We start from the raw sequence: 13,071 nt of genomic DNA, 5'->3' as shown, positions 1-13,071 counted from the left end.
TTATTCCAACATGCAGCATTTTAATACACTAACACTTTTCTATCTCAAATTAAGTCAAAATACAAATACTATAACAGTTTCACATTAAAAAATTTGCATGCCCAATATCTGTTAAAAAAAAAAAAAACACTAACGGGTTAGAAAACTAAATGCAGCAGAACAAAGTGGAGCATGTGAAAGGTGCTGAAGCCACACAAAACAAGCTGTCTACCAGGTATAAGGATCAGCCATCCAACATACATTGTGAGGCTGGCTACTGCTGCAATCATGAAAAACCACCTCAGGAAATTTCTCCTGAAGTTATGGCTCCATTACTTTAACTCTCAAGATCCAAATCTGGGGCTCTATCCTGAATTCTATCTCTGACAACCACACTGACTCCTGTAAGGAGCCCCTTAATGGGCTCCAGGAAAGTGATATTCAGGAACTACAATTAAGAGTCTTAGGGTCTCCAAAACCTACACTGGAACAAGGAAGCTAACTTGCAGAAAGTTCAGGGTTATGGATTTCTCTCATCAGCAAGTAAATTTTTCAGAGCAGAGAAAATTCTCACACTAGAATGATCCATAAGCAAATACAAGTGATCAAAATCTACACCAACTTTGTGACGAAAGTCTATATCCCTTAGCCCTCAGAGAAGTATGTCTAGCTCTCTAGAATATACCAGTACACAATTAGATGCAATGCCCTTCAATGCTCTTCCACTCCTGCTGGACACATCTTTTTAATCCCTCACTACTTTAGGATGTCTTCAGCTAGTGTCTAACTCTGGACTACTGAATATCAACAGTATTTCCTCTATTAAATTCTCACTCTGACATTAGGCAGTCATCCAAGAACCATAACAGTATCTCTATAACAGCTTCTAATTTTCAGAAAACTCTGTATCCACTGTCTTCTAGAGCAATACCAAAAGCCAGCCAGGCATGCTGCCCACTCCTGCCACCACCGCCCTTCCACTGTAGCAGACTAGCAGAAAGAATCCCTGGAGAAGCGCCCTGACTTCTGAATACCAATGACAGAGCTATGCTTTGCCTAGAGTCTTCCTCCTTCAAGAATCATGGCTTGTCCATTACCATATGTTCCCTTTCATCTAGCTCTTTCCTCTGTAAAATCTACACAGTTTAAGCAATCTTTCAATAGTACAGTTGTTTACTTCCTTAAGTCAAATCTTTTGATATGCACTGATCAAAACAGTAGGAAAATCACAAGAGATACAGCCAGTTCCAACCGAACAATCATTATGCCTCATGCAGCCCTTCAAAGCAAAACAGGCTAACTAGTGGAGAATGCTGTGTAAGTAGAAAATTCTTTCTCAGAGGATAATATAAAAACATTACATTTTCAAGATTGTGCTTCCATTATCAAAAGACTGCAAGACTGTTAGAAGTTTACATAGAGCTAACCACTTTTCAACATGCAATTTTAAAGTACACAGTCTGAATTAATAAATTAATGTGCTCAGTAGCATACAAAACCCAGTATTTCCTAACCAATTCCTCTTTTAAATAGAATATAGATAATGTGGCTTGGCTGTATTCACATCAATCATGCCATAATAGGTTCTGAAACAGTCTATGGGGTTGGGCGGACTTTAAGTGGTTTTGCATTAGAGCAGTAGTTAAGAAACCAACTAGAAAAGAAACTTTGTTTTAAATGCAGGTCATACCATCCTTATTTAAAACATGCAAAAACTAGACATTTTATATTACTTGGAGAAAAGATCTTTTAAAAAAATACAACTTAGTTGAGAAATATTGGTGTTCCCTAAAATCTTTAAAATATAGAGTAGGCATATTTATTTTTAATATCATTTATAGCCTCTCAATGCATTTACTAATTTCTTCTTCTGTTATTAATAAACTGCTGCCAAACTTAACAAGTTATATAACTAGATTTACACCAGCAGATGTAAAATTTTCTATAATAACTTTTAACTTGTGATGGAAGAAAAGGAGAGTGATTAAGGCAAAGATGTAGAGAGAAAGCAGAATCTGCATTTTTTTCACAAAAATACAATCAATATTCAAAAACAGGTCATCTAAAAAAGCAAAAAAATATTGACAATTCTTAAGTCTAAATGGTGGTATACACTTGCTTACTGTATATTCCTGTTTCTGCAAATACAAAAATTCTTTTGAAGCACAATTTCCAGACTATCTCATGGATTCTTCCAAATCTACTCCACTACTAACTGATGCTGTCCTGGCAGCAGAGCTAAGGGGGTAGGAGCTGGTGGCTCTGGAGGCAGATTGCCTGGGGGTGAAATCTCAGCTTAGCCAGTTACTGGCTGTGTGTCAACTGCACTGACCTTTAGCTGCTTTGTCAGAATGAGAGGATAGGCACAGCCCTCTACCTCAAAGGAGCTCCAACAAAAGACTGCACTTAAAATGCTTAGCACAAGGCCTAGCCCCCAGAGTAAATGTTGGATTATCATGTCTTTACAGTGACCAGAGGCCATGCTGCTGAGTTTTCTATCAGATATGCCAAAGGAAAAATGGTGTCACAGTAAAGTATTTAGGGTGCAACTATAGTACAAGCTGCTGATCCATCCTATGATTAACTCTGCACAATCCCGAGGATACACGGGAAAAAAAAGTGACATCACATACAAGTTTGGGAATATTCATTCAAGTTGCACTGCATGAAAAATCATTACCCCACACACACATCGGGTCACTATCAGAATAAAAACTGTACCCTAAGAGTTATGGGAACTTTACTACAGACCAGACCAAGCACTACGGTGTTAAGCACTTTATGTGCAGTTTCACATTTGAATTTGCATGTGCAGAGCCAGGAAGTTTGTGGACCGCATTTATTTATACAAATGAAGTGACTTTTAGTTACAAGTAATCCAGGAGGGAACAACTACTCCAACACAGGAGAGCCAATCAAGCTTAGTAGAACAGGGCAGCACGTATTAGTTTGAAAAACCACCTTCAAATCATTACTGCTTTTACAATATAAACCACATAAACAAAGCTAAAAAAAAAAAAATCTACTGTGTTGGTAGGCAGAGGCAAAAGAGAATGAAGAAATATTGTGGTGGAGGTGTACATTTTTAAAAAACATCAAAATGCATTACAGGAGATCACTGTTAGCAAGCTGGTATTCTACTAAATAAACTTCAGTTTGAAGAAAAATGTATCTGCAGCAGAAAGCCCTATGCCTGCAAAATTGTAAATGGGAAATACACACACACACACATATATCTTGTGTGCAGAATTGAATAGAAAATTCTGCACACAAGATGTACGGTGTTTTGTTTTAAGCACATTTGATACAGTCATTAACACAAATCGCAATGAAGTCACATATTCCAAGCCAAATTATCTCTCTGGTTATAATATTGCTACAAAAACTCTGTCCATTTTAAGAAAGAAAAAGAACTGAGACAAAGTGCATGCAATTCTTCCTGAGGTTAAATAAACAATACTCATTTTTCAATCAAATACCTCTCAAACAAATCTTTTGGCCATTTTTACCTACTCAGGAACACCACCAAGACTAAAAAGAAGGCCTGGGACAATAGCGGAGTGGTTAAAGTCCTTGCCTTGCACATGCCAGGATCCTATATGGGCGCCATTTCTAGTCCCAGCCACCCTGCTTCCCATCCAGCTCCCTGCTTTTGGCCTGGGAAAGCAGTTGAGGATGGACCAAAGCTTTAGGACCCTACACCAATGTGGGAGACCCAGAAGAGCTCCTGGCTCCTGGCTTCGGATTGGCACAGCTCCAGCCATTGCGCTCACTTGGGGAGTGAACTATCAGATGGAAGATCTTCCTCTCTGTCTCTCCTCCTCTCTGTATATCTGCCTTTCTTAAAAAAAAAAAAAAAAGAAGACGAAAAAGAGACCAAATTCAATGCAACCCATTTGGTTTTTATTAGCACCACTGGCAAATGGTTTGCTGAGGAATAACTGGCAAGCCCCCACATGACTAGTCAATATCAGGCCTAGAGAAATTTCATGCATTTAAATATCTCCCCATCCCATTAAATATCTCCAATCTCCCTTTTCAGGAGACAAATAAATCAGGGGCTGACATATTCAGACTCAGCTCCTAGAAAAATAATTAGCTCTGACCACACTACCAGTTCCCAAACTCCAAACCTCCCTGTAAAATCTTAGTTTATCCCTTAATTCTGGATGTAGGTAGGGAGTGTCAGAAGAAAAGCAGACACTTCGGGCCTCTTCTACAAATGCAGCCTGCCTGAGCTACACACTCCAAAAGCCGACACATCAATTCCGGAAAGCAGATTGCTTCTTTATCAACCATCTTGCAGCGTCTCCTCATTTTATCAAAATAAGATGTTTGCTTTAATATTAAATTTCCAGGCCCGAAGGACCCCCTGTGAACATTTAATAAGATCCTCTCAAGGAAAACTCTTCAAATACACAGCTTGAAAATTCCTGAACACTCCCTGAACTCTCCAGAATCCAATGCCTCTTCTAATCTAGAAAGGAGCTCTTCTCAGTAACTCCATGCCCTCCTGTATGGATGGCAGCCATTCCAGACATTCAGCAACAAAATGAAGGTTCCAGTTACACCTGACACATGGCCAGACCAGCTCTGTCAAATGGTCAGTTCTGCCATCTTCCCGTGCCACTCCAAGGATTTCCATTTGGTTTTTCCTGACCACCCAAACTGGGCTTTGTCTGAAGCCTTCCCACTCTCTCCTTTCCCTTCCTTTTTCAATGGAGTCTAAAAGCTTGGAGTCAAATCATTTTTTAAGAAAAGGATGAGTATTTGCTGGACAGCAAAAACTCCCAGTGAATGCATATCCTCACCGCCACTTTCCAACAACCTCTGATGTCCAGGTTTTGAACCCTGTCAGATACTGTGGCTATGGACGGTATTGGAAAACAAGAACAGAAATAAGGACAGTATCCACTCAATCTTGTTGTCTGAGGTACTTCCTGAGGTTTTCAGGGGCATTTCACACAGACACGAGACTCATTTTTCATTAAAGTTGCAAGACTTTCACTTTGCGTAGTTTCAAATGGTGTAATTGATCTGCATTGTCTTCTTGAATAACCCCACTGCTGAAGGACACTGCAGCTTTAAATATTTCAGTGTTAGTTAGCAAACAGACTCCATTGCAATATGGCTCTGAAGGTCGTGTCCTATTGTCTCGTTCCTCTGAGAAAAAAATACTCCTTTTTTTCTAGGCAACATGGGAGGAGTTGCCCTAGAATTTCTATTCTCCCACCTCCTTCACTTACAGAGCTCTGGGTGTTTATTGGAATCTCACACTTATAATTTTCCCGGCAGGAGCAATATGCTGATTGTTATTAATGATTCCAGCACCTTAGTGAGACATAAACACATGTGTTCACATTAGTTTAATTGAGCATATGCAACTGTCTGAAATAGCACCACTGAAGGGCGGTTAACCTCTGTGAGAGTTAGGCCTCGGTGGTTTGGGTGTGGACAGCTTTCAGGCTGCACCCTGAGCCTGATTGCATAACCTGAAGTGTGTAGCTACTTAAAATGATAGGAATCTAAGTCTACTCATCCTAGCACTATGCAGGCATTCTGCCATCCACTTGCAGCTTGCATTGTCAAAGAAGGTCAAAATAAAAGGCACGGGCACGATGAAGAAGAAAACAAATGGAAAGAAAAGGCCCCGTTCTATCCTGATGATAGGGTGCATAAATAGGATTCCATGCGCAGCCACAATGTTCTCCTAACCTCATCCTAACGAGCGGAACAGCCCCAGTGACCTGGAGGCTATGGCAGAAGGCCTGGGAGCTGGGCTCTGCTACCCTTTCTAAAGAGGAACAAACAACACAATCTACCCAAAACAAAAAACAGGTGGACGCTTAAAAGGCAAGGGGGAGGGGGGAGGGTCAAAGGATCAAGGCAGGAGGAAGGTGTGGGCAGGTGCACCGGAGCATTACCTGAAATGGCAACAGATTGTTACCATTATCGGTCCTGAAAGCGTTATCCTCCATCCAGGATTTGGAGGTGAGTGGGGCCGCGCGAGGGAACTTGGGCGGTGCGATGACATTGCTGGAGAAGGGCTTTTTGAGCGGCGAGATGGGGTTGAGCGGGGAAGGCACCCCGACGCCCACGCCCACGCCCACGCCGACCGCCCGGCGAGGGTCCCGGCCAGCCTGCAGGCCGCCCCAGGGGTTGGATGGCGCACTCCAGGCGGCGTTCACGCTTTGGTGCGTGCTCCAGCTGGACGAGGCCGAAGAGGCGGCGGCGGCGGCGGCAGCGGCGGCGGCGGCCGAAGACGAGGACGGCTTGCTGGTCATGATGGGCTGGTGGCCGTACGCCGCGGCGGCGCTCCTCTGCGCATAGGGCGCCTGGCTCGGGCTGGCTGGCGACCGGCGCTGCTGCGGGGGCTGCGCCTGCTGGGGTTGCGCCGGCTGCGCGGGCTGCGGTGCGGGCGGAGGCGGCTGCTGGTGGTGCTGGGTCTGCGCCAGGCCGATCTGCGGGGAGAAGGTGCCTCCGAAGACTGGGTTGACGTGGTGCGGGAAGTTCTGGAAGAGCATGGTCCCGTTGACCGGGGTGATCCCCTGGAAGAAGCTGTCCTCCACCGCGTTCGTGGTGCCCGTGGACCAAGTACTGCCGAAGGAAGGCGACAGGGACGCGCCGGGTGCCGCGGGCTCCTGAGGCGGCGGTGGCGGCGGCTGCTGAGGGGGCTGATGGAAACTCAAGCCCGGCAGGAGCGGCGATTCCATCTGCATCTTGTCCGGGCCGTTCGGGGCCTGCGGGGCCGCGGCAGGACTCAGGGCCGGCACTGCGCTGCTGTCCTCTGGCTTGGGGGTCTCAGAGGAGAGGGGCGTGGACGCGGCTTCGGCTGCGCTGGGCTCGGGCTGGGGCTGCTGCTGCTGCCGCTGTTGCTGGGGCTGGGGCTGGGTTTTGCTTTTGTCCATCAGTAAATCATCCTGCATGGTTTGCGCAGCTGAAACGGAAAAAGAGAGAGAGAGATGCGTTATTGGCAAAGTGACCATTAAAGCCCCTCGCTGAAACCGGTGGGTGTTTCACTTGCGAAAATCCAGTGCTAGTAGCCAATTGCAATGCAAATCCATAATCTCCCATTTAGAAGAACAGGTCGGGCTGGGGGAGGGAGGCTTGCGCAAAGTCTCTAAAAATACTGTGAGAGCGTCTTCACCCTTTCTGGTGTCTCGATTCCTTTTCTGTATGAGTGAGAGATGTGCTTATAAGACAGAAAGACAGCAATTTCGCCACGTCTCTTTTTCCCTTCACCGGAACTCAGAGCGTTCAGCCTGCAATGAGAAACTGATTCTGGTTCCTGTTTTTTCCCAAGCACCACCCTCCCGGAGTTATTTGCATACGTCAATAAATACTGCTGCGTCCTTCAGCAAGGTTAAAAAAGACACCGCACACACGACCCTTTCTTCTCCTTTCCCCAGCTCCAGTACTAAAAACCCAGCAGCCTTGTGCCTCTTGATGAGCAAGCTGCCTTCCTGCATTTCTAATTGCTTCATTTAGCTTCAGCGAGCCACGAGGGAGGAAATCCTGGGCATTTGTTAGAAGGACTCAGCTGCACAATCACTCTCCGGCCTCTCAGTAGCTGCAGCTACTCCATTTTGTTAGAAGGCATTTCAAACCATCGCCTTTTTAAGGACGTAAAAACGTACTGAAACGTTTGGGAATGCCTGCGTTTCCATACGCTTAAGGACTATGGGTTTTCCACGTATCCTCCAATTTCCTTGTCTCCAGTTCTGCTGCACACGAGATTTCTTGGCATCTCAGTGCTTCAGGTCTCAACAGGAGCCTGAGAATTTCTCTGCAGAGTGGAGAAATGCTTCTGGTTGGATTTGAGGTGAGAGAGCGAGAGAGTGAGAGCAAGAGAGAGAGAGAGAGAGAGAGAGAGAGAGAGAGAGAGAAGCCGTGAGACGGGGTGGGGGTGGGGCTTTTTAACACTCCCTTCGGATTTATGTAGACAGACAAGTTAATTCTAAGGTTGCCAGATTTTCATTTTTTTTTTTTAATTCTTGCTGCTTTGGTCACAAGATTTTGGCAAATTTAGAATCTGTTCTCTTATCACTAGTATTAGCAGTGAAACAGTATGGTTTGAAGACCCTGAATTACCATATGCTAGCAAACACGTTATAAATAGTGGAATACAAAGTCCCAAATCCTCACACATTGTAATTATAGTGCTTCATTTGGTGATTTAAGGAGTGGATGGTATTTTCCATTTCACAAAGAAGGACTATATTCGCTGCTGTCCGATACCTTGCTTCCCTATTCACCAAGGAAAACAGTAATCATTCAAAACCAGGAGATTTCCCTATATGTAGTTAGCACTGAGTTGCTGGTTCCTTAGAACATGTTAATTGATTTAAATATACAAATATTACAGTGCTGAGACCCTGAAAAGAAACATTTTGAAATATTAAAGGAGCATATGACCCAACACGTAATTATTTTTAGATGATGATTCAATATAATTGCAACAAAGTTATTAATATATTTAATGCAGTTACTTAATTAACTCAGCGAAGCATCTTCCTCAGAACACTTATGAAAGGCTATTCAAATACACACAGAGTGCTTCCCTTTGGACATCCTCATAATAACAACTACTGTAAAATAAATGTATTGGAAAATGGAGGCTTTACTGCTCTTAACTACTAAGCAAATAATGTCAGGCCAATATAAGGGATTCAAAGTAGTCCTACTATTTTATTAAAGACTATCAATAAAATGGCTGGTAGCTTTCATTTCAAAGTTTCATACACAAAATAGTAGGCTCAAGGAAATGTCTCCCAGCTACCTTACTCTCCTTTCTACCCCTCATGTCCCTGCTCTCCACCCGGGGGTAGGGGGAGAGCGGGCAGTAACACCCACCTCTAATACACACATCAAAACTTGCCACACACTATCAATAAAACCTGCCAAATATTACTTTTATGTGCCTTAGTTCTCCTGGTCTAAAACAATGGCTTTGGCTAGTATTGTAAAATACAACACAAAGAGGCAAGCAAGGTTTGGATTCAAACAACACAAAGTTAACACTGCTGCAAAGAAGATGGTCATAGATGTTTTCATACTTGGTTTAAATACTGCTGCAGTAAACCAATATAATCTAGGATTTGAGTCATTTCTAGTGAGCTAAATTGTCTTTACAATAGCCCTATCATCATGGCTGAAATATGCATTTAATTATAATTTTAATATCACTCAGCTTTTCCAGTGGCTAGAATCGATGCTTTTTGTTAATGCTGTCAGTTTAAACTACATGCTCTTGGTGGAAAAATTAATGTCATACTGTAGGGGGGGAAAAAAAGCCAAAAAAGTAATCTGGACTCAGAATATTTTGTAATGGCTATAATTAATATAAACATATTCACTGAATTTTTAAAATGTTAAACCAAGCACCCATTTCTCTTCTCAATACCCCTTAAAGATACAAATTTCACTTTCTGCAAAAAATTCACTCTGTCAAGGTCAAGACCCACCTTTAATAAATAAGAGCCTTTTAAGCTAAAGCTAAGCAGTGAATCAGGATAAAATCTACAACATTAATATGCAATGCCTGTCGATAACAGCCTCAGTAATTAGTTTGCTTTTTTGTTTTGTCTTTTCTCTTTTTTTTGCTTATTTACAGCAAAGTCTAAGAAATAGATACCTCCTTCCCCTCCCCCCGCCACACACACAATAGATCTTTTTTCACATGCAATAACACAGTTTCAATTAACAAATTCTTACTAGCAATTACCTTTGTGTGTCCAGTTTTTACGGATCGATCAGATTAAAAAGTGTACAAAATTTATTTTCTTCTTTCGGGCTGATTATGTGACCGCTCTGGCAAAAGCACTTTGACAACTGTAAGAAGAGAGGGCATGCGCACACAGGGAACTGTGGGGGCTGAAGTCCTTCACGAGGTACTCTGCCTGACTTGAGCACGTTCAGCTAGCAAAGGAGGAAGCCTTGCAAACACAGATTCTACGGGGAAGGGATTGTTCCCGGATTATATTATATCCTCCTAACCAATCTAAATCAAAAGTTCATGAAATGAAATAGGAGAGCAGTAAATTAGCTTGCCAATTTGATTTAGGAAGCTAGGTTAAAAGAGAAACTAGATTTGGGATTCAGAATAGTTACAACCAGCAGAGCTACCTTAAATGGTGTTAAATGGTAATGACTGGGTAGCCAGCATAGGAAGCCAACTAGAGAGAAAGAGACTGGGGTGGAGAGGTATCGCTAGGGAGGAGGATCTAGATGGGAACAATATAAATTTAGAATGATTGTATTTTTAAAAAAAATACTTGTAATGCAGAACAACAAATGCTTGCACATCCAATGTATTCTTAACCTTGAAGGTCAGGTAAAAATAAGTTTTATGCACAAATTTTTTACATCTTATCCACCAAATCTTCTGTGTATTTGTGAAGGAGGTGTGCAAAATTTATTTTAAACCTGATATGCTCTGAATCAAGTCACCTTACCATTACTAATCAAATTATAGTTTACTTGCATTAATCTTTTTTTGCATTAATCTTAAAATGTCTCAACTCTTCATTCGAGATGAATTTTTGTACTAAAATACTAATTGCTCAGATATTTAAAAATGAATATATTTTCTGTTTCATTGTATGGGATGGTAATGTCTTCATTCAAAATAAAAAGTAGACAATGCTTACTTTTTTTTCCCTATTTTAGCCCCAATTCTGGAATTACAGTAATATTAACATTAACTTTTAGTATCCATAGCTTCTGAGAGCAATAGTTTAAGTTGCTCACATAGGCAGAAGATAATATTTCTTACAGGATTTGGTTCAGTGCCATTCACCCAAGGGGTTCAGAGTAAATGTCAGCTGATGACTACGCTGATTGAACTTGGAACACAAAATGTTGGACATCATTTTAATTCTCTTAATTTTCTTTTCAGCAATTAGAACTGAAGTATTGCCAGAGACCCTAATTGGTAGCATTTAGTAGACTTTGTTTCTAGTTATTTCTAAGGAAAAAGCCAAAACCAATAATTTAAGAAAAAGAATCCTTTTTAATAAATCTGCCAAAAGCTCTTGTAACATAATCAAGTGTTTGCCTATTCCTACTGTGACCTTAGCTTATATTCCCTGTTTTTCTCTCTTCCTCTGTCCTCCTAACAAAAGCTTTACTTCTCACCATTTGTATTTCAGAGTGTGCAAGGATCAACTCAAGATTAATCTTCCTGAAGACTGCAAACCTACCAACTTCTACATTTTATGTGTTTTAAGTTAAAAATACTAAAGTTGCCTCATAAAATCCTTACAGCTTCAAAAAAAATATTCAAGATATTTCTAATTAATATGTGAAGATTTTATCCAGAGAACATTTTAAGTGATTCAGGTGTGCGTCAAAGGGTTTACCTGGGTATCTATTTATCCACTAATTCCAAGTGCAGCTCTACTAGTAATTCACACAATGAAAAGGAAACTTTGGTCCCAAAGCCTGATTCATAATAATAAATAATTAGCACTCTTTCTTTCCTATAATGAGCATTCAAATCTAAGAAGAAAATGCTTGAAATATACATACCAAATTGTACATACATTCCAAGCAAAAACAAGTTATTTGAGGACCCTCAACTAGCACAAAGCCCTTCTGTATTAAAATCCTGTTTTTTATTTAGCCAAAAAAGGAGCCATTTCTAAAATTTTGTTTTTAGGTCATAGAGTATCATCATAATCCCCTTTCGAGCATTCATTAAAGGTTATAAAAATAAAGTTTTCAGAGTTAACTCATGGAGATTTCCATGGGTCAAATATATCTTCCTGGCTTTTCTTCCTTCTTTCTCTTCCTCACTTCTATTTCTAGCATGGTGCTTATGAGTCTAAGAATTTGGTGATTGCTCCATATATGCCTGCTGAGTAAATGGACAAACGGATGAATGAATAAGGCATGGTTTTCTATTATCTACAACAATTAAGATTTGAATAAGTATTAAATTATACTCCATTTAGAAGAGCAATTACTTTTCCATCAGCTGCAAAAATGGATATGAAGAGGAGTGGTAAATAGAAAACCATTTTGGCCCTTATGACGTTCAGTAGTATAGAGATCATTTTATTATCATCATGAAATAACATTCATTAAACACTAATTGAACAGGGAACTTTGTTCCCATCTAAGAGTTCACAATGTAGTAAAGACATACACCCCACCCCTCCACAGAAATTGCCTCTCCAAGGTCACAATACACATTGACCTAAGTCCAGTGGAATGTTTTATCAGTCTATCTTGCTTGACCTTGCAACAACACTGACTTCACTGGTCATACTTTCGGAACACACCTTTCCGCCTTTGCCTTCCTCACACTCTCCTGTCCTGGGTTTCTCACATTTTTGTTTCCTCTCATTTCCAGAGTCTCTTGGCTCCTTCCTAGGCCCTCTGCTCAACACAGCCTCTGTGAGTGCTTTCCTAACTGCAAAGACTAATCATATCTTACAGAGGACTGTATTCCCATCACTGTGTCTAGCATATAATAAACAGGCATTCAGTAAATGTATATTGAATTAAAACTATATTCATATGCAAAAGGCCAAGAATATCATAGAACTACACAGAAAAAAAAAAACAAAAAAACTAAAGAACTTACACTACCAGATAGCAAAATCTATTATGAAGCTTCAACAATTTCTGTGGTTATTGGCACAAGAATAAGCAAATAGAACAGAAGTCAAGACACAGATCCATGTATACATGGTTACTAGAATTATAAAAATGATATTATTGCACTGGTCAAAGAATGTTTATGTTTTCAATAAAGAGTACAATCAATTGGATAGCCATATGGAAAAAAAAGTTGACCCCTATAACGCTACACATAAAAATCAATTCAACGGTGGAAGGGTTAGCTCAGTATTTTAAGACATCTGTTATGCCCATGTCCCATATCAGGGTACCTGAATTCATCCCTGCTCTAGCTTCTGACGCAGCTTTCTACGAATTCAGAAACCAGGAGGCAGCTGTGATGGCTCGAGTCATTGGGTCCTTGCCACCAGTGTGGAAGTTCTGGATTGAGCTTCCAGCTCCCAGTTTTAGCCCAACCCAGTTCAGCTGTTATGGGAATAGGGGGAATGAACAAAAGAACAGGAGCAC

At 41.2% G+C, this 13,071-nt stretch overlaps 1 protein-coding gene across 7 annotated transcripts in view; it reads right to left on the bottom strand.

Annotated features, from left to right (window-relative positions):
• The window catches only part of CPEB3 (cytoplasmic polyadenylation element binding protein 3), a 218,268-nt gene that overhangs the window by 158,324 nt on the left and 46,873 nt on the right, over positions 1 to 13,071 (bottom strand). For 4 of the 7 annotated variants that reach the window (XM_040970351.1, XM_040970355.1, XM_040970354.1 and 1 more), the window contains exon 1: positions 5,904 to 7,139. In XM_040970351.1, the coding sequence (XP_040826285.1) occupies positions 5,904 to 6,965 (1,062 nt within the window). In that variant the 5' untranslated portion in view covers positions 6,966 to 7,139. Of the gene's footprint in view, positions 1 to 5,903; positions 7,140 to 13,071 lie in introns of those variants that run through there. The other 3 variants (XM_040970358.1, XM_040970357.1, XM_040970353.1) reach the window with 1 other exon arrangement.

The sequence above is a fragment of the Ochotona curzoniae genome, unplaced genomic scaffold (genome assembly GCF_017591425.1).
Source record: "Ochotona curzoniae isolate NIBS_2020 unplaced genomic scaffold, NIBS_Ocur_1.0 scaffold_4763, whole genome shotgun sequence".
In the NCBI taxonomy this organism is placed as follows: domain Eukaryota; kingdom Metazoa; phylum Chordata; class Mammalia; order Lagomorpha; family Ochotonidae; genus Ochotona; species Ochotona curzoniae.
Note: the sequence above shows the minus strand (reverse complement) of the source record. Positions and strands in the feature narration are given on the sequence as shown.